At 46.5% G+C, this 21,444-nt stretch overlaps 1 protein-coding gene across 3 annotated transcripts in view; it reads right to left on the bottom strand.

Moving 5' to 3' along the window:
* Positions 1 to 21,444, bottom strand: part of RAPGEF3 (Rap guanine nucleotide exchange factor 3) — a 52,349-nt gene that overhangs the window by 9,688 nt on the left and 21,217 nt on the right. For all 3 annotated transcript variants that reach the window (XM_083729188.1, XM_083729190.1, XM_083729189.1), the window contains 20 exons: positions 20,022 to 20,128; positions 18,947 to 19,068; positions 18,091 to 18,253; positions 17,237 to 17,321; positions 15,916 to 15,976; positions 14,159 to 14,235; positions 12,588 to 12,734; positions 11,302 to 11,417; positions 10,516 to 10,604; positions 10,139 to 10,217; positions 9,506 to 9,656; positions 9,223 to 9,305; positions 7,461 to 7,500; positions 6,473 to 6,554; positions 5,946 to 6,092; positions 4,259 to 4,356; positions 3,200 to 3,325; positions 2,755 to 2,936; positions 1,597 to 1,687; positions 869 to 919 (listed from right to left, as the gene is read on the bottom strand). In XM_083729188.1, the coding sequence (XP_083585314.1) occupies positions 869 to 919; positions 1,597 to 1,687; positions 2,755 to 2,936; positions 3,200 to 3,325; positions 4,259 to 4,356; positions 5,946 to 6,092; positions 6,473 to 6,554; positions 7,461 to 7,500; positions 9,223 to 9,305; positions 9,506 to 9,656; positions 10,139 to 10,217; positions 10,516 to 10,604; positions 11,302 to 11,417; positions 12,588 to 12,734; positions 14,159 to 14,235; positions 15,916 to 15,976; positions 17,237 to 17,321; positions 18,091 to 18,253; positions 18,947 to 19,068; positions 20,022 to 20,128 (2,097 nt within the window). The remainder of the gene's footprint in view (positions 1 to 868; positions 920 to 1,596; positions 1,688 to 2,754; positions 2,937 to 3,199; positions 3,326 to 4,258; positions 4,357 to 5,945; positions 6,093 to 6,472; positions 6,555 to 7,460; positions 7,501 to 9,222; positions 9,306 to 9,505; positions 9,657 to 10,138; positions 10,218 to 10,515; positions 10,605 to 11,301; positions 11,418 to 12,587; positions 12,735 to 14,158; positions 14,236 to 15,915; positions 15,977 to 17,236; positions 17,322 to 18,090; positions 18,254 to 18,946; positions 19,069 to 20,021; positions 20,129 to 21,444) is intronic.

Here is a 21,444-nt window from a genome sequence, read left to right as displayed (position 1 = left end):
AAATCCGCCTCCTTTTCCCCCTTGCTCCTGCTTGCTAAGGGGGAATTTAAATTCAATGTCAAAGTTAAACAGTTCAAATTTAGTTCTCCTCCAATTGCAGCTTTGGAATTTCGTTGCTTTAGATATCATGCAGTCCGGGGAAGGAAGACTTCCTTTATTTTGCCTTTCCCGTTTTCAGCCGAATTTCAGACAATAAATTTTAAAGTCGTAAGCTTTCCAATCTTACTTACGGGTATTCAATTTCAGTCCAGATTTCAAGAAGGAATCGGCACTCTCCGCCTATGGCGACGCGGCTTCACTTCACGGGCTGGGTAGCGACTCTCAGCACCGCACGCACCCCCGATGCCACTCCGGAACCTTTAAAAAGGCTCCTTTACAGTAAAGGGGGGCGCAAATGGTGCCCACCGAGTCTCCTTGTTCACAGGCTTCTGCGCCTGTGATTTTAGGGGTCCCCGCTTCGCCGTAGCGGTCAGACCCGAACTCATGAAGCAGTCCTCCTCCGGAGCTCGAAGGGAGGACCGCCATTAAGCGCTGGCGCCAACCAGAAGTCCTCTTCTTGGGATTCTTTTGGGAAGCCTGTCTCCTGCTGGATGAGCCAACAGCCACAGAGGACTGTTCAAAAAGCCCCAAGGGCGAAATCTGGGCTCACATCCACATCTCAGCCATAGACTTTATAAGGCAACTGTGCAGAGCACTCTTTCAGCCCCAGTTCCCCATCTGTGAAATGGGAAGAGCAGCGATTTAGCTCGCAGACTGAACACAGTAAAGAATAGCAAAGCACTTTGCACATGGGGAATGGTGCAGAGATGAGAGAGACACAGTGACAAGGCTCCAGCACCGTCCAAAGATAAACAGGACCACCACTCACCAGCATGCGCTCCATGGTGCCGAACAGCTTTCGCGTCTTGTGTGGGAGCTTCTGTGGAGGAGAGAGAGACAGAGGCAGGAGGGTGTTCAGAAATGGCCAACAAATTACTGCAGAAAGTCAGGGCAAGTTCATGCATGCACCGTTTGTACTTTGATTAGAAGGGATTTGCATTGGGGGGGGGGCAGAATTGACACATCCAATGCCACAGATAAAACTTTAGTATTTTCTTGCAATATCTCAAACAGAATACATTCAGTTAATCTGTGCAAGTGATGTGCTATCAGGCTAGGAGATGCAGGCAATATCCAGGCATGTGTGATGTGACCATGATGAGGCCAGGCTCCTTCTCACATAATCACATTCCCCCTTTCAACACCTGTTTTGCAGCCCTGCCTTCACTTCAGCCTTCACCTGCATCCCCCAAAAGGAATGCTAGATCCATGGTGGCACCTTACAAAATGGTGGCAAGGACTGGCAATTGAAAAGGCAGCAAATTACTTCTCATTGTTGCTGCTGTTATGACCTTTCTCAACCTGGTGCTTTCCAAATGTTTTGGATAACAACTCCCACCAGCTTCATCAGCCTTGTGGCCAATGGTCAGGGGCGATGGAAATTGTGGTCCAAAGCATCTGAAGTGTACCAGGTTGGAGAAGGCTGGTATATAAGCAGTTTCAAAGCATGCATGGTTAGTTCAGTTTGTTTCCCTTCCCTCTGTGGCAGAAATGTACCTCCCAGGTCCTAGAGAGGCGGCTGACGGTGGAATGGCTCAGGCCAAACATCACTGCAAAGAAAGAGTTCAGGTTCTTTTGGTCCTTCAGGCTGAAAACAAAGACACAAGAGGCACTCAGCTCAAAGCGGAAGTTTGTGTGAACCCCCAGATGCTTCTCATGTGAAAGCCAGGGCAGGCTTTACTGCTCCCACAGTACTTAAAGCCATGGTCTCTCCTAGAAAAAGGAGGTGACCTACATACATGAGTGGCCAGAAGCTAGTTCAAACCTACAGGTAGATCTTTGGATCAGTAGATCAGCAAGGATTTCCGCTTTCCAATAGTTTAACAATAGTGATAACATTAAGACCTCTCTCTCACATACCCTTTCAATATATTTGACTGTGTCGGGATCTGGCTCTGGTTTCGCTATTTTTCATTCTTGTGACTTACCCCAGCCTGGTGTCATATTGTGGTAAAGCGTGGCTCAGAAATCTTTTTCAAAAATCAATGAAATAAGGCTGCTGAAACCCAGAGATCTTGGGAGAAAATCAGGAATGGCACTTTCCAAAGGTGAAAACTCTATGGGGCCATGGTACCTTCGCCCCTCCCCCGCAATAAAATATTTAGGGGGGCAGCCCCCCAATGCTTTATGCCAGTTGCTACCTTCCTCCCTCTCTCCAAACTGAGCACTGCCCTCTTTCCCAGCTTGACTCCTGGCTTTTGGTGCCATTTCCAGGTGTGTCTATGCCAGGGAAGCTGGGGAGAGGCAGGACCGTAAGAGAGGTGAGTGGGTGATGAGTGGGAGACAGGTGAGCAAGCAGAAACTTCTTGCATGCAGGTGGGGAGTGAGAGGCAAGTGGGGGGAGGCCTGTGCCCAGCTGTGCATGGCTGAGGAAGGTGCACTCTGCAGAAGTACTGGGAGGTGCCCATATAAGTGCCCATGTTTTGTTCAAGTTGGCACCCATGGCATTTTCAGAGAACAGAGTGTAAAAGTTACCGAGAACAAATTTCTGGGCCAAGCATTTCTGTCTCACAAATAACTTATTCCCCTGAGCCACTATTTTGCTCTTAGCTCCGGACCTTGGGGTTCTAGTGAAAACAAAACACAGCCTCAAATTTGCAAGCCTGATGCCTGCTCATTCCTGGCCAACTGCTTTCCTTTCAGCCAAACTCTTACTGTGCAGCCAGCTTGATGAATTTGCGGAGCAGCTGGGCTCTCTTGATAACATCAGGACAGAGGCAGAGCTCGGTGGTGACCCAGAACTGCAGCTCATTGAAACGGCACAGAAAGCGCTCCAGGTTCGCCGTGGTTGCATTGGGAAACTTCTGCGGTCCAAATATGTAGTAGATCAGCTCCACCTTAAAAAACACAACAGCCAGGAGAGTCTCCGCTGAAATCCAACCTTAAAAATATAATGCTTTGGCTCAGCTCCACTTGAAGACATGCAACCCACTCTCCTCCACCTTAGACATGCAGGGCAGCTGTCAAAATCTCTGCAGAATGCCATGGACATGAGGGTGAGGAATGGCAGGTTGCAGTGTGTGTGCACAGCAAGATCTCCCCAGTCTCAGGGTCTGGTGCCTCACTACAACAGATTTCATCTGGGAACAGATCTCCTTACTTGATGGATGCTTTTGAAGAGGTTCCAGTCATGCTCAGTGAACTGGGTGGCCAGGTCCTTGGAGCTGATGAAATCCAGGTTTTCTGAAGAACCCGCCATGGGGCCTTGCTGCTCAGGGTGAGGGGCCTGTGCAAATGGGAGGAGAAATCAGTGAAAGCCACTCTGCAGGGGCACCTGTGCGCATGCAGGCCTGTGTGCATGCAATTTGGCCTATAAGGCATTCCCCCAAAACTGTGCCCAACTGTTGATAGGCTGGTATGTTTATTTATTTATTGAATTTGTATACCACCCTTAATCCAAAGATCCCAGGATGATTCACACAAGCAAAAATACAAAATGAAAACACAAAATACATAAAACAAAAACAAGTGAATAGCCCTGCTCCCACAGACACATTTAAAAGGCCATAGAATGTTAATCAGCCCAAGGCCTGGTTGAAGAGAAACCTCTTCTCCTGGCACCTAAAGATGTGTAATGAAGGCGCCAGGCAAGCTTCCCTGGGGAATCCATTCCACAAATGGGGAGCCACCACAAAAAAGGCCTGCTCTCAAATATACACAACTTCTGGACCTGTCATGGAGAAAGCATACACAAAAAGGCCTCCAATGATGATCACAAGGTCTAGGTTGGTTAACATGGCGAGAGGGGGTCCAAGAGGTATTATGGTCCTGAGTTGTTTGAAGTTTAGCTGATGCCACTCTGGTGGATGAGGGGCATCAGCTGGTGAGTGCACCAAGTCTGCAGCAGTGGCACCCACCTCCTTCCCACAGGAAACCGATGTGCTGAGCCAAAGCAGAAGGATTTACCCTCCTTACTGCTCAGTTTGTCTATGTGTGCCAGTTCCCCTGCTGCGAACAGGGGTGCACAGCCAAAAAAGCAGGATTTAACCCACCATTCACCAGCTGATGAGCAGCAGAGAATTCAAGCGTGGTTCCTTTTGTCAGATGGTTACATCCATGGGGATTGTGCAGAAGATAATTTTACCACTTGTGTCCAGGGGGTTGAGCCAGAGAATCAAAGTGAGAGCTTTGCGAGAATCTGCAGGGGAAACACACTCACCAAGCTGTGAAGCTCCTGGACAGTGGCAGCAAAGAGTCTCTCGTTCAGACCCAGGGATGTAAACACAGCAAAGGCCTCCAAGGGCAAGACCTCTTTATCTGCCAGAAAGAAGGAACAAGAGACATGGCAGTGCCCCCAAATTGCCACAAGGGAGCAGTATTGCTCAAGGTACCCTTATTGCCAAGCCTAACTGACAAATCTAGGTGTGAGCAGAAGAGAAAATAAACAAACATACATACATACCGGTACATACATACATACGTACATACATACATACCCTGCCCATCTGGCTGGGTTTCCCCAGCCACTGTGGGCGGCTCCCAACAGAATATTAAAAACACGATAAAACATCAAACATTAAAAACTTCCCTAAACAGTTTATTGGTCCTGAGCCATCACGGGTAAACCTCAGAGTGATTTGTAACATATCAGCCATGAGTTCCGACTCCCAATTCAACAATGCAAGAACAAAACACCTAAACTGATGCAGAAAGCTAACCGGGGTGGAGTTTGCATGGCAGGACTATTAGCTCAAGTTATTTCTGGCACTGCAAAGAAATTCCAAGGCTCAGAATGTATGTAGTCAGAAGCACCCTGTTCTTTAATTCCAGCTACATGTCTTTTGCACCTGGCTCTGGCTGGTTGATCTTCATAAAATTCCTATCATTCAGTACTTCCCTGGAGTCTTTTCTCTCTTAGTATAAGCAGAACTTAAAAGAGGTACAGAAATTAATCATGTCTGGAGGGATACACACACACACACACAAAAAAAAAACCCCCTATGGTGTGGGCTGGCAAGGTGTGTCATTTTAGGAGGTGAAGCTTAATTTTTGCAAATTTCTTCAGTGAGGGATCTTAAAAACATGTTTTTGGGTGTGACGGATTCAAATATGCTATTATTTTTGTGATCGGTAAGTCTATGTTTGATGAAAAAGCACATAGGCTGTTTTCAGAAAAGCAAAGAATTTTAAATTTCACCTTCTGAAAATATCAGGTAATGCTAAGTAATAACAATAATAAATAAATAATATTAATATATAATATAACTACAAGTAGTTGGCAATCATTTTTAATGATTTCCAGGCAATTTCACACACATTTTACTTAGCAGGTCAAACTAAATTATGTTAATTTAACCAAAATATCTTGAACGCCCAAATCACGTTACAAGTTCTTAGCTCTCTTCATTTTGGGAATTTGAAAGCTGATAAATTCAGCATGGCCTCCCAGTGGGCTGGCTGCTTCTTTGCCTGCTCATTTAAACAGGGCTCTTTCCCCATCTCTGGCGCTTCTGGAAAAGGTGAGAAGGTGGTGAAGTGGAGACAGCCAATCAGCGCAGACCAGCAACAGGTAAGCACTACAAACACAGGGGCAGCAGCCCTCCACAATCTGCAGCCTGAATCAGCTGCCTCACCCTGCCTAATGACAGAGCTGGCCCCTTCTATGCACACAGTTCTGCTCTAAGCCTGAATAACCACTTCACAGTTCAACATGGGACACAAAAGCACCTCTGGATTAAACACAGCAAGAATTCTTTCCCAGTGCTGCAAAACAGTTTACTTCTGTTTCATCCTTGAGAAAGGGCTGCTGAAATCATGCATGTTGTGGGGGCTGCAAGTGGATCCATATCACCTGCATCACCATGCAATACTGGTCCGCCACCAGAGACCATGAGAGGCTCACTCACCTCCCACGGAATTGACCTTGACCAGGACCCATTCTTTGCTCCAACCAGGACAGTCTGCCAGGGATGTGAGCACTTCCTGGACTGAAGCATTCACCCGAAGCACCGTCGTGAGGCAGGAGTAGTCTGGCCTGTATATGTCATACGGGACTATATAGGAGAAGCGGGGAAAGAGACGAAAAAGGAGGGGACAGCAGCTTTAATGCAGGAGCTAAAGCTTTGTACACTTTGCTCACAGAAGCTTTCAAGTTCAATCATCAGTAATGCCAATTATAGCAGGACTGCATCACCTATGTGGACATATGTGATGAAGGGCAGAATATAAACTTAATAAATAAAAATAAAATAAATCCAGCCAATTGGAACTCTCCAGCCATGTTACTGTAGCCACCTTGGGGGCTGGATATACGTACCTCCCATGTTGGCTGCGGCATCCTGGCATTCTGAGAATTGTCCAGACGAAAGGGCAAAGCAAAGGGCAGGCTGGCTTGGCGAGCGACCGAGTGAGTGAGGAAGCAACGCTAAATTACCTTTGTCCTGGGCTCGGATAGTATAGCTGCTGTTCAGAAAGGGTTCCTCCTGGCTGGCAAACCAGTCCACTGCACTTCGCACCTGGGGGTGATGGAAAGACAGAAGGATGCATGAAGGGGCAATGGGATTCTCTTCCACCCAGAGGCATCTTCAGGCCCAGGCCTGTAAATAAGGCTAAAACCTACCAGCAATAACCTGGAGAGTAGGAAATCTTTTTCCGTCAGAGAGTCGCTTGCCCTGAATGAGCAATGCTTGAAGGGAGGGGCACATTCCCCTGGTGAAGGGGGCAGAATCAAAAGTGGGCAGCACATGGGATGTGGCGCTTCCCTCTGTACAGGAGGCTCCATTCCAGCCATAGAACAGCCAGAGGTCTCTGCCCTCTCCGTCTTGGCAAGATGCCTTGGTGAAGAAATTTGGGGTTATCTGTGCTTGCCTCAAATATACACAAACTCAGAGATGTGATGAACTGTCACTCCTTGGGTGTGGCACATGCTTACCAAGCAGCTACCCCAAACCTTGAGGGTGAAGGAAACAGGCCCTATTTGATGGCTACATAGAGACCAGAATCCATCTGACATGCAAGGCTGTGAATTTTTGGATCTTGCTTTTTATTCTGCTGGGCAAATGAGATGGCTCCATCCTAGATTTTATTTTCACATTTCTAGACCTCATTATTTTGAGAAATACATAACCAAACAAGTTGCCTAAAACTGAAAAGAGGAGAGTTTTGGATAATTCCTCTGCTCCTGCCCCTGGTGCCATGGAATGGAATAACATGACTCTTGTCTGTCCGCTGTCCTTTCTTGAGTGTCGCCTAACTTGAGTTCTGTTTTATTTCTGACAAAAATATTTCAAATTAGTGGAGGGGAGGGAGCCGCCTTTTCAAATGAAAATAATTGAGCATGTTCGTCTGCTGTGCGTTGTTTGCAACTGCAGCTCCCTTTAGCGAAGAATTGTTGATTCTCTGGCAAAGGACTTGTACTTTACCTGAAGCTTCGGAGATGCACAGTTGCTGCCATTTTCTAACCTGTGCAAAGAGGAAAGAGGGACCCTGTCACCATCACTGTTTATTCTAGAATAAACAGTGAGGTGTGTGAGATCAGATGAAGGAATAAAAGGTATAATGACAGCTGGGTGCAAAGCAAATAAACTGAAAGCATTTGCGGATGGCCTTGTGATAACAGTAGAAGGCCCGATGGTAAGTATACCAAGGGTATACCAAGGGTATACTTGGTAAGATAGAATTTCTGAGTTTGGCCAAGTAGCAGGTTTTAAGTTAAATAAAAACTAAATGAAAATGTTGGTAAAAAATGTGACAGAACAATACAAAAAACATTTACAACAAAAAACAGAACTGCTAATTTTAAAAAAGTAAAATATTTAGGGGTTTGGTTGATGCCAAATACAGTGGTACCTCGGGATGCGAACGGGATCCGTTCCGGAGCCCCATTTGCATCCCAAACGGAATGCAAGACGCGACGGCATGACGGCGTGATGGCGTGTCTGTGCGTGCATGGGTCGCGAGCGGTGAAACCCGGAAGTAGCGCACTCCGTTACTTCCGGGTTGCCACAGAGCGCAACTTGAACGCACTCAACCCGAAGCACATTCAACATTCAAAAATAACACTATAAACAATTAAAAACATTGGCAGGATTTTAAAAACACTTGCAATGTAACAAGAACTATGTTAACAGCTGAGTTTTAAGGGAATATGGAGAACATTATACGATGCAGTTGGAAAAGAATAACTATGGAACCCATGAGGGGGGAGGGAAATCTAGGGATTCAGAGAATCCTATTTGTACATGTGAATGCAAACGTTAAATGTAAAATCGACTAAAATATATTTTTAAAAAACAGAGGGAATATTATCAGATCTCAACAGCTATTCATGTTGGCTCAGCTCTTGCAGACTGAATTTGCAAGAAGTGTGAGAAACAGACTCTGTAGCAAAGCAGCAACCACTCAGTTACAGCAATGAAAGAGACCAGTAAGATATTGAGGGCCCCCCAGGTGCAACCAAACATCAGACCTCCCCCACCATTTAAAATAACTCACCTAGTGTAGAGAAGGAAGGCCAGGGGGTGGGGTGGGGGTGAAGGAACACATTTTGTCCATATTTTATCTGACCTTGCTTCTCCCCTTCACCTCTCAGAGCAAAAGGCTCATCTAGTCCAGCCTCCAGTTCTCAAAGTGGCCACACAGATGCTGCTGAGAAGCCCACAAGCAGGACTCGAACACAGTACGCCTCTCTCCTGCTGCTTCTTCCCAGAGGCTGGCACTGAGTTGTACTGGAGGTCAAACATAGCCATCGTTGTGATTAGTAGACCTCCCTCTCCCCACACCCAGATGGAAGGGCAAAGAGTCTGCAGAAGTGAGCCTCTCAGAAGGTCAGAGTTCCCTTCAGATGTGTTTGTGTCATCACAGAGTCTTCCGAAATCACCATCAATCACCTGATGGGGTGAGCACCTACCAGGTAAGAAGAGCTCTTACAGACCAACTTTGGTCTGATTGACTGAGTAGCTGCACATCTGAAGGCTGCTCTAATATGCTTCCTAAATCAAGAAATAAGCTAACCCTGCAATCATCCACATGTGTATTTTGATACACATAACATATCAAATCACATTACAGACATTAAGACTTGCCCTGAGGAAACCAGGTATTTTGCCATTCTTTTTTGCCTCATCTTCCCCACACATACCCAGATCCTCGCAAACACAAACTGGGGCAGAGTAGAAGACTCACACTCGGTTCCTCCGGCGATCCTGCATCTGCTCCCTAAGCGGGGGGCCCAGACGAGCATCCTGGGCTGCACACTCAGACAGGCTCTGCAAGAGAACGGCCAGAGCTGATGAGCAGAAGCAGCCAGGCTGGTTGCTACAGAGCAAGAAGGAGCAGAGCAGCCTCCTGCAGATGCAGTCTCATGCCAAGCAAGCAACAGCCTCCCACCAACCCAAGTCAACTTTTATCCTCTCATCCTCTCTTTGTGTTGCACCTCTAGCACTGCTCCCTGCACCCATCCTGTTACCTGCAAGAAGGCCACAGAGCTGGAGTCTGCCTGCAGCAGGCGCCCATAGAGCAACACCCACTGGTTCACCAGCCACAGGATCTTCTGCCTTTTGCCCAGGATGTAGGCGGCTTTGTCCTGTTCGGTGCCCTCCGACGGTTCCGAATGAAAGGTGAACAGTAGTCAAGGAGACACAGAAACACAGCCATATGCAAGGTGGACCAGGCCTGGCTCTAGGTTTTAGGGGGTCTTAGGCTAAGTCCCTTAATCTGAGATGCCCTTTTAGTCAAACTAAAGTTTATTAATTGGTTAACCTAGCCAATTAATCAACTAGAATTTACAGCCCTGATTAAAATGTATGCTGCTCAGACGAAGCCACTTTCATTCTTAACCCGGGACACTAGAGGTGTATGGAGCATGCATCTGGGATCTCTCTAGTGCAAGGATGAGCAGCTAGCAGAGCCTGGGCCAAATCTGGCCCCCAAAGTCTCCTCCCCAACACTGCTATTTAGCATCCCAGAGGCAAGGCAGGCATGCACAGGGAACAGCTTGCCAGCAGCCCACCAAACTAGGCCTCTAAAGTGGCCTTCCAAACAGAACTGCTTGGTGACCAGGGCTGTAGGATCCAGCAGAGAAACAAACCACAAAGGATATTGTTGGAGCAGAGCTCTGCACAGCTGTGGTGTTGGCATGAACACATTATGTGTCAGAAGGAAATCTCCAAGGAAGGTGTCTACAGAGATGGCAGAGAAGCATGGTGAAACATTATTACAAGGGCTAGATGATCTTCTAGATGATCTGCATTTAAACTCCTGTAACCTGACAAATAGTCCCATGCGCATTCTTCCAGTGTACACTTCAAGGGAGACAACAACTCCACAAATACAAAGGAATGTGCCTGTGTAGATGCCCCTCTGTTCAAACTTCTTTCCCCAGTTCTTAGCTCTAAAGTCGCCCATGAACCAAGGACTGGCATGGGGTTTTCTCCGGTGTATTAACTAACCCTTCTCTTTAAGTGGCCCTCGACTTACCTATGGGGTCAGAGAGCGTAGAGTCTGGACGCATGGTTTCCAGCAGATAATCAAGTATTTTTTCAGGGGTCCCAGACATCACTGAGTACCTGAACAGGAGAGGAAAGCATGAACTTCTCAGATAGCATGACAATGAGGTGGAAACCAGAAGCAAGCGATGCACCGAAGCAGTAAATGCCCCCCCCCTTCCCATATCATTAGCTGATTTTGGGGGAAAACAACAACCCAGGTTTGGCATATGAATATTTTTCTCACAAACACATTACATAATAGGCTTTGTAGTCTACAATTGCCACACAAACAATGAGTGATGATCTCCTGTCCATATTTTTTGCCCACAGTTGTACAGTATCATATATTTTGTAGTCTTAAGGTTGCACATGAGCAACGAAGCATGCAGAAGAACTACACTATCGACAACTACCATACTTGCCCAGTGGATCTTACAGAAGCAGATGGAAATTTAAATACATCTTCCTGTGGGGGGAGTGGGGAGCCCCAATGTTTTGGCATCAGGAAAACTCCAAATGTTCTCTCTGATTCTATTTCATGTGGAATCCAACAGCAATGCTACATTAAGATCCTCTAGAAAAAGCACCATGGCAGTTGGGATGAGCTGCTTCTGCAGCTGCCTGCAAAGCACTTCCAAGAGCAGGAAGTACACCCAGCCCTGTTTTGTGGGGAAGGCAAGAAAAACAAGCAGAAAGAGCTTGTGGGTGCATCAGACAGAAGCTACCTCTGTCTCTAGGAGGGAGCACGGAAGCGAAGGGGGCCAGACCGCAGTACCTACTGCTCCCTGGAGTCCCAGGAAGGTGACTGGAGCTGCTGCCTTGCAAATTCTTCTCCAGAACAAGCACCACCTTCCCATGTTCCTTCAGCCGCAGAGTGTTGGCTTCAACATCCTAGTCAGGAAAACATAAGCTAGTGAACTGGGTTGCATTACCATGCTTCGAGCACGTCTACACTGGAGCTGAATAACAGCCATTGGCCCTAGGCCAATGACATCCTCAGATGCTATCCTAATGGGCCTCCTTTAGGGCAGAAAATCAGTGAGTTGTACACTTCTGAATTCCATGCTGGGTATCACATCAAGATACTAGCCTCGTGCAGCTCCTCCACCTGAAGTCAAAGTGCTCAGCCCAGTCTGCTCACTCTGCCACACAACTAATTTCATAATGGTGTAAAGCAGGGAAAGAGGCCTAGGATTCTAGTTCTATGCTATATCTGCTGTGAGAGATTGCAGTCAAATCCAACAATGCATATTCTTGCTAGTTAGTAAGTTGAGGGGCAAATAACCACAGAGCTGTATTGCTGATAGGCAAAGACTCAGACCATGGAAATGTAATGGGTAGAGGGGACTCTGTGTGATGTCATTTCCCCCTCCTCTCCTGGGGGACAAGGAACATACAGAATTTCCTCTTTCCTCCTATCTCTCTCTTCCTTCGTCAAGTCATGAGGGCAGACATGCCCTCTGCTTGTTCCAGTAACAGGCATACGTCTGAAGCTGTTTTTACTGTAAATATACCGTATTTTTCACTCTATAAGACGCACCAGACCACAAGACACACCTAGTTTTTGGAGGAGGAAAAAAAGAAAAAAATATTCTGAATCTCAGAAGCCAGAACAGCAAGAGGGATTGCTGCGCAGTGAAAGCAGCAATCCCTCTTGCTGTTCTGGCTTCTGGGATAGCTGCGCAGCCTGCATTCGCTCCATAAGACGCACACACATTTCCCCTTACTTTTTAGGAGGGAAAAAGTGAGTCTTATAGAGCAAAAAATACGGTAAGTATTTTACCTGCATAGTTTTTACTGCTGCTGTAGCTGAGAACCAATACAAGACCACGTGTAAGTAAATCATATCTGAAGCTTACTTTTCAGCCTGGGTGAATGACTAGGGGGAGTCAGCTTCCTTCACAGCTGGACACAATTAAAAGAAGGCTTTGCAGACTATTCCTATTTGCATACGTTTTGCATTACACTGATAAAATGGAAGCATGCGGAGGAAGACCAGCTAGGAATGGGCAAAGACCCCATTCTCCCCAGCCTCCATGTGTGACCCAACTCCTGGCCCACCTTGAGGATGCGATTGAAGTCCCGTTTGTCCACACGTAGAAAGTGGCAGCTGTCTTCACGGAGGATGATGGTGGCTGCACGGGGGGCATCGTTCACCAGCGCCAGCTGCCCAAAGTCATCACCCTCGTGCAGAGTGGACACTAAGCCCTGAAAAGTGAGTGCACCACGTCCGTTACTGCTCCAAGGGACATTACCATGGCAAATATGGGGGACCCTGCTGAGGGCAACTGAATACTAAGGCCACTCACCAATTCTCCCTTATTTTCCCTCCCCTCGCTGCTGTCACCACCACCCCTCGCAATAGGCTTATTTTTGTTCTCTGACTGGCAAAGCATCTACGTCTCAGGGCAGCCACTCCTGGTGGGCAGGGGCTCTTCAGGGTTTCATGCAGGTGTCCTTTCCAGACTCAACTCGGGACTTTTTGAGTGCAACGCATGCGCTCTTGCTAAAGCTGAGGCTGCTGACTCATAGGCTGGGCATTGTTTGGGGGTTTGGGCAGTGGGGGGGGATGGGGATTGTTGCTGTTACTGATATTTTTTATTTTAGATCTTACGATTTATGTGGAATTCATTTCTACTTGGCTGTGTACTTTTGTTTGTTTTATTTGTTGTTTATGACTATTTTTGATATGTTTGTGATTACATATTTCTCTCCATGTTTCAAGCTGCCTTGAGAATGGTTTTAACCATGGAAAGGTGGCATACAAATAAAATTATGTGACTTTGTAACTTATAAAGTAGCATTCTATGCGTTGGCAGCTAAGAAGATCAGGAGGAAAGAACTAGATAAAATAGCAGTCAACTGCAAAGGGGATTTGGATATTTAATTTGGCACATTTTACTAGAGAATCTTCTGCTATTCTATTTTATGCAACAAAAAAATCTTAGTAATTGTGGCCGTGATTTATATTGTATGTGTAGTGCCTGATGATTTTATGGTTATTGCTGTTTTTCCTTTTGTTATTTTTTTGAATGATGCCATGGCCTATGGCTAGTCCAATAAAAGTATATGATGATGATGATGAAATAAAATTATGTATGTATATACAGTGGTACCTTGGGTTAAGTACTTAATTCGTTCTGGAGGTCTGTTCTTAACCTGAAGCACCACTTTAGCTAATGGGGCCTCCTGCTGCTGCTGCGCCGCCGGAGCACGATTTCTGTTCTTATCCTGAAGCAAAGTTCTTAACCTGAAGCACTATTTCTGGGTTAGCGGAGTGTGTAACCTGAAGCGTATGTAACCTGAGGTACCACTGTAGGTAGATATATGAACCACAGTCCTTCCCCAAAGGCATGTTGACTGACTGAGTTATTTTTTAAAAGAACAACAGAGGGAGAGCTGGATCAGCATATCAAATATGACAAGCAAGGTGTTCATACTACCGTGAAACTTTGGGACATATAAGTACATTATATTGTATATAAATGTAATCTGATCTAAAAGCATCAATATATGACAAGAAAAATCTACGTAAATAGATTTCTCTTAGTTCAGATGTGGATATAAAATTTCCTACACACACACCGAACTTAACCCCAAGCTGACCCTTACCAGAGATTAAACATACAAACCTTGTCATGTGTGACAACATTCACTGATCCCTTCCAGATGATGTACCAGGATGTGCCCTTGTCCCCTTGGCTGAACACTGGAGGGGGGAAAGCCTTCACATCAGTGCTATGGGACTTATGCTTTGAGACACATGCAAAATGAGTGCCCAAGGGCACAGACCAGCCTTCCCCAATGTGTTTGGGACTACAACTCCTATCTGCCCCTGCTGATAGCCAGAATGGCCATGTTGACTGGAGCCAATGGGAATTATAGTCTGAAACATCTGGCAGTCACAGCAGGGCAGGGAAAGAAGCACAGGCAACATGTTAGAGCAGTGTTTTTCAACCTTTTTTGGGCAAAGGCACACTTGTTTCATGAAAAAAATCACGAGGCACACCACCATTAGAAAATGTTAAAAAAATTAAGTCTGTGCCTATATTGACTATATATAAAGTAATTCTCTTGAATAGGAATCAAATAAACACAAAGAAAGTATTTTATAATTACTTTATTATGAAATAGTAAGTAAACAGAAATATGAAAAATTATAAAATACTTTATTTTAAAGAATTTTTCAATTTTTCCCACAGCACACCAGGCAACATCTCGCGGCACACTAGTGTGCCACAGAACAGTGGTTGAAAAACACTGTGTTAGAGGCAAAGGAGGAAATGATCAGCTTGGGCTAGGGTGGGGTGGGGGGCACAGGAACAAGTGGGCAAAGCAAGAAGAACAGGTTCTCAAGGGAGCCTTCAAAAGAGCTGCCACAGGGAATTGGAAAGGAGGAAGATAAATAGATAGGAAGTTTTTCTTCTGAATTGCACAGGGTAGAAGATTGCTGTGTGTCACATTTGACCCTCTCAAAAGTCACTGGGATGATGGCACAGCAACAACACACAAGACCCATCCCCATTCCAAAGACTACTGCAATGCACTCTCTGTGGGACTTTCCTTGCGCCTGATCTGGATATAAAACTTCTGCTCAGAGACCTGCCCTGGTTACTGATTTGCTACCAGGCCAAGTTCAAAGTGTTATTATTACTATATAAATCCCTTAACAGCTTGGACCAGTTTACCTATGCGATCGTCTTGCCCCCCTGAACACCCACTCGACTGCTTCCATCTGCAGAACTGGTACTGTTACAGGTGCCACATAATTAATACTCAATCCACATTTGTAAGGAATTGATGCCCTAGTGTGGCAGCATCCCACTAATGACAGCAGGCAGGAGCCTTCACTGGACTCTTTTTCAGTGCCGTGACAGGCAAGCCGATCAAGACAGGTAGAATGCTGACATATCTTAATCTGGTATTTAGCTTATCGTTGGTTTTAATTATTTTTTGGAGGTTTTAAATTGTTGCTTTTCACTGATAATTTTATTGTTTTGCTCTTTTTTGTAAACTGTGCTGAGGTTTAACTACAATCAAGAAGTGTATAAATATTGTGAAATAAATAAACAAGCCAACTTATAGTGGCTGCAAGATACTGCTCCTTGATAGTGTTTGCCTGGTTGAAATGCGTCCTTCAACTCTGATGATCCACGTTGATAGCTGGGTGGAAGGGAGAAAAGTGTATGTGTGTAGAAAATAGCTCTTTGCACAAAGGTTAATTTGACATTCCTTGCTCTGACCACTTTTGCCTCGGGCACCACCCACCCCTGCCATGTGGCCCCAAGAAGGTTGCTGAGATGAGAACATGGCCCTCAGACTGAGCTATGGGCATGCTTGCAGGAAGTCAAGAGAAGAGCTAGGCTTAAATTGCCAGCCAGTTACTCACACACAGTTCCAGCCTTTGCATGGGATTCAAACAGCAGGACAGCAGCCAGTTCCCTCTTCACCTGTGGCAGGAGGGAGACAAGCAGTGAGCTTGCCCTAGAAAACCACTTGCACAAACAGCCGAGGCAGAACATAACTTTGGTGATTAAAGGTGTTGGCCACACTGGCAGAGGAAGAGGGGGTGGGGGGGTGATCCTGGTGGGGTGCCATTGCGGTTTCCCCCCCATGCTGGGCACCATGCTGGGGGCAGGCAGTGTGCCATGCCCCAGGATGCACGCCAGCCACACCCCCGCCTGCTCTCCGCCCCTGATGCCAGAGCATGAAGCTCCGCCACTGGTTGGCCAAGCAGGAAGCAAGTTCATGGAAGGTACACATGCATAAAGGCTTCTAGGGAGGAAACATCCACACTTGGGTCAGCACAGTTCTGATTACTACATACTATTCATACTAGTTAATAGCTATACTCCTCTGTAATCTTGGTGGTTCTTAAAGAGAAGCCCACCTCATTTATGTGTACTCAATTATAGTCAACAAAAAAAATGTAATGATGCATATTTCTTAACATCAACATACGGTGCTATATTTGTCAAATTTTGCTAATAATGCTGGATGACAAAGTTCTGGTTACCAGATGCCCCTGGTGGTGGTGAACTGCTCACCACCTAATCTTATTTGTGGACTTAACAGCCAGCTGCCATTCTTTCGTTTTTGATTTCTGGACTGTGCTTAGAAAGCTTTGCATGTTCAAATTGACACAGCTCCCCTCCTCTAAATCACCCATCAAATACAGTCCATTAAGTCACTCAAGCATACTGAGTTCAGAACTGAAGAAAAAGGGACTCTTGATGCAATGGCTGTGTGTGTGTGTGTGTGTGTGTGTGTGTGTGTGTGTTGGAAGTATGTGAGCAGAGCAAATAAGCAAACTGAAATATTTAGAAAACTTGACAGGTGCCAATTCTAAAAGTAGCATCATAAATTTTTTACATCTAGTGTAAGATAGGTAGAGTGAACAGTAAACACCCCCCCCCCCTAACGTGCATGTATTTTCCACCCCCTACATCTGTATAGGAGATGGATCCCGTCTGACGCAGGCTCAGGCAGCAGTTGGGCAGGTCTGAAGTGACTGACAAATGAAAGGAAGCAACCAGGTGGAAATAGGACAAATCTGCTAGATAGGTTCATCCTATCAAATGGAATAGCTAATGGCGGCGGGGGGGGGGGGAGGATTTGTTTGGCCATCCCATTGGTTTCCTAGCCATCCATTACACATGGCATTCAAATTAAAGATGGGCCAAATGAGGCAGAATCTGACCGTTACTTACAGAACTGGAGAGATGGGCGACAGCTTTGATGTGCAGCAGCTCCTCAAAGATCAGTGCAAGTTCCTCATCTGTGCGCTGGCCAGGGCTGGAGGAGAGTGTCCAGGTAAGGCACACATATCTCAGGTTCTCCTGTCACTTTACAGCACTCCCCACCACCGCATTCTCATCCCCAAGACAGTGCAGTGCGCGTTACCCTGACTCCTTCAAAGCGAAGGACGCAAATTCATGGCATAAACCCCCTTGCTTCTTCTGATCATGGGGAAGGACAAGGAAGAGAGCATGCAGCAGCAGGGCGTCCTTAACCTCCATCATATCCTCTGGCACGAGGCCAGATGCCAGGTAGCTTGGCTACAATCATGAGGGCGAGAAATTCACTTTTAAAGTTAGGAAGAGCCTGCTAGAACAGGCCAGTGGGCTTTGTAATCCAGGATCCTGTTCTCACAGGGGCCAATCACTTGCTGAATCAGATCTTATCAGATGTGCATAAAATCCAAAGAGAGATTTTCCTTAACCCTGCGTCAATTCAGCACGTAATATCAGATTTTTGTAAAGCATAACTGCGAACAATGAGAAAAGCTCTCAGACCCAGGGGAATTAATCAGCAAAGAACAGCATCAAAATACAGGTCAAGCAAAAGTGTGGATGAGTCCCTAGAAAGGCAGGATTTAAATAAAGCGAATGAATGAAATAATCAAGGAAACAAAATATACATTTCTTTCTATCTATCGTCTATCCATCTGCACTTTCGTTCAGTAATAAACAGAAATGGCTTTGCTGTTCTATCAGCAGCAAAGCCTTAAACCTTCCACACTTCCTCCCTGCCTGCCACACTATAGCTCAGTCCTCACACTCACGGTTTGTGCAAGATGGTGGTGAGCAAGGCGGTAGGGCCCAGTTGGGTGAGCAATGCCAGTGCCTCCAGGAGCTCCTCCCCATCCCGGTCTTCAGCGCTTGACTCCAGGGCCACGAAGCGAAAGAACTGGGTGTCGCGATCCTGGAAATAGCTCTCCTGCCGCACTGCACAGGGAAGGCGGGTGAAAGCAGGATGAGAATAAGAGAGCACAAGGGGATGGGGAGGGAACCTGTGGTCCTCCAGGAACTATTGGACGTCACCTCCCATCACCCCTGATTGCTGGCTATGTTGGCTGGGGCTGATGGGAGCTGTAGTCATCAGCTACTGGAAGGTCACAGCTTCCCTGCCCTTAGAAGAAGCCAACAGAAGATGTGAAGAGCCCCCTGCCAGCATATCTGCTCCCAGTTGCGTCGCCTCTTATAGCTTTCCCTTTCTCCCTGTGACAGGCAGCTATCTGGACAGCGAAGGAGTGCAAAGTGGCATTACAGCTGCTGGGTAAGCCCAGTGGGCACACAAAGAACCAAAGGGTGAGGGGTCCTTGGAGAGCACCCAATCCAGCCCCCTTCTCCAGTGGCAGACCTTGGGGTCTCAAATATCAGCAGTGCCCTGTGCAATGCCAAAATTCGGTGCCCCCCAAGGCTTTCCCTGTGGAAATCTGCTCTCTTCTGCTGAATCGGAGCAAAGAGCAATCTGCAGAAAACCCAAACTGCTGTTTGCATCGATTCAGCAGTTCAGATTGGGTTTCGCTGGGGGAAACAGCAGGGCCGGCTTGGTTAGGTAGCACCATGAGCAGTGCCTAACGAGCAGCGGGACCCTGAGACTGTCATGGCCCCCCTTCTTTCCTCTGGTTGTCTCACCATGAGCCAAGACTCCTTCGTCCACCAGCACCTGGCAGAGTCCAAGGGCCTGACTGCGTGTCTGTACAGAAAACTCTGCGCTGAGCAGCGCATCCACCAGCTCCTTCCCAGAACAGCACTGCCTGGAAGGGAGACATCAAACAGTGGAGAGTTCATGGGAAGAATTCCCACAATCTGCAGCAGAGCTAGATGAGCAAGTTCTGAACTTCAGATTGGATTTCCAGTTTTAAAGCTCTAGATCTCCCCTCTGCTCCCCCTCCCCCTTTCCTTGGTTTTGGGGGTTTCATCTTTTGGTTGTCTGGGAAGGACAAGACAAGACATAGTTAATTTCTGGAACTCATTGCCATAGGATGCGGCATTGGCCACTGTCTTTAAGGGCAATTCATGGGGGGGGGGGGGAGGTCTTTCCAGTGGCAATTTAGTCATGTATAGCCTCCAAGTTCAGAGGCAGAATGCCTTCCTTACCTACCTGTAACTATTGCCATCAGGTCCTATTTATGGTTTCCCAAAGCTGGTCACTCTGGGAATGGGTTGCTCGACTAACTCAGGGATGGGGAATCTGCAGGCCTCCAGATGTTGTCGGACTCCAACTCCCATCAACCCCAGCCAGCATGATCAATGGTTAGGGATGACCAGAGTTGTGGTCCAACAATATCTGAAAGGCCAAGTTTCCTATCCCAGGACCAGCTGGGCTTTCAGTACAGGATGAATAGGGACGTTAGGTTGGTCCAACCAGCATGGTGTTGTCTACTCTGACTGGCAGAGAGATCTCAGGCAGAGAAAGGTATTTCTTGCCTCTTGTTAACTGATCCTTTTAGAAGCTGCAACCTTCTGCTGTAGAAGGCAGAACTGCAGCAATAGCTTCCCAGCCGCAGAGTCACTACCATTTACTGGGGGTGGGGGAGCACTCACAGTGGTGCACCCACTTTGAAATTCACTTTGGGGGAAATTTCAGGGGCAGCTAGTTGGTTCACTCGCAAGAGCCCCCCGCCCCTAGAGGAAGCAGCACGCCCACAGACCCTGCAGCTCACTAGCCGCCCCTGACTCCTTCTAAGAGGGACAGGTATATGCACACCTGTAAAGCCGGAGGTGGTGCTTGTGATCGCGGATTAGGTCCGGGTACAAGATGACCAGATGTGCACAGAGGAGCCTCCCTGCTCTCTGAATTTTGTTCGATGAAGCCTGTGAAAGAATATGGCAAGAGCTTGCTTGCTTGCTTGCTTGCTACATTTGTAGCAAACAGCCCTTCCACCAACCAGTGCTCCAGGATGGCAAATGTGACCATTTCAAACACAACAAAACAAATGCAGGAACAATTAAATACAAGTATTTATGCACCTATTTATCTGCAGCATGGGTGGGGAACCTCTCTATTGCATGAAGGGGGGAATCACATTAATTGCTCTGCCCACTTTGCTTTTGGCTCTGTGCACCACTGGCATGTGGCCCTTGGAAGGTTGCCCAGAAGGGAATGTGGCCCTTGGCATGAAAAGGTCCCCTGCCCCCTATTCATGGCATTTCTACGCTGCTCCACAACACAGAGCACCCGTGTGGCAAAGCTGTTGGTTTGTTTTTGCTCAACACATAACAAAAAGGACAAAATAAACCATAGTGAGAATACCATCAGTTGCACCTTACATAGAGAATTAATATAAATTTCATAATCCATAATTCTTTCCTTGGTTTGTTTTTTAATTTTTCAGATAGGCTATGCTGAATTCAGCATAGTCAATCATTTTTTGGACCCACTCTTGTCTTGAGAGAACTTTTTCACTTTTTCCACATTGTAGCTACAAGAACCCTCACTGCCACTGTTGCATAGAGAAAAATATCATTATTATTTTTTAGGAAAGTCCGTATCAATAAATAATACCCAGTAAGTATGCCTCTGGCTTGAAGTTAAAATTTGAGGACTACATGTGGCATAGTGGTTACTGTGCAGGAGAAGGACCTGGGAGACCAGGGTTCAAATCCCCACTTGGCCATGAAGCTCACTGGGTGACCTTGGGTCAGACACTGTCTCTCAGCCTAACCCACCTCACAGGGTTGTTGTGAGGATGAAATGGGGAGGAGAAGTATGGATGCCACCTTCAACTTTTTGGAAGGAAGGTGGGATAGGATAGGGTAGGATAGGATAGGATAGGAAGAAATCATAGTAGCTTACAGAAAATAAGACAAAACTTCCAAAACCACCAAAGTTAAAGCACCAATTTTAAAATGGAGGGACCTGTGCCATATAGTTATTTAAAAGGCCTGGGTGAACAGAAAGGCTTTCATCTGGCACTGAAAAGACCACAAAGATGGTGCTAGTGAGCCTCCCTAGGAAGGCTGCTCCATTACTGGGGTGCCACTACTAAAAAGGCCCTCTCCCTGGTGATTACAGCCTTTGCTTCATTTGGGGAAGCACTCAAGAGTAAGAAAAATATTGAAAAGACAGATAAAACAATAAAAAACGCTGAATGCAACCAGTTAAAACCAATTACACTATATTCACAAGG

This window comes from Podarcis gaigeae (genome assembly GCF_964106915.1).
Source record: "Podarcis gaigeae genome assembly, chromosome: 2".
Taxonomy (NCBI): Eukaryota; Metazoa; Chordata; class Lepidosauria; order Squamata; family Lacertidae; genus Podarcis; species Podarcis gaigeae.
The sequence above is the reverse complement of the archived record's forward strand: the minus strand, read 5'-3'. Positions and strand labels throughout refer to the sequence as shown.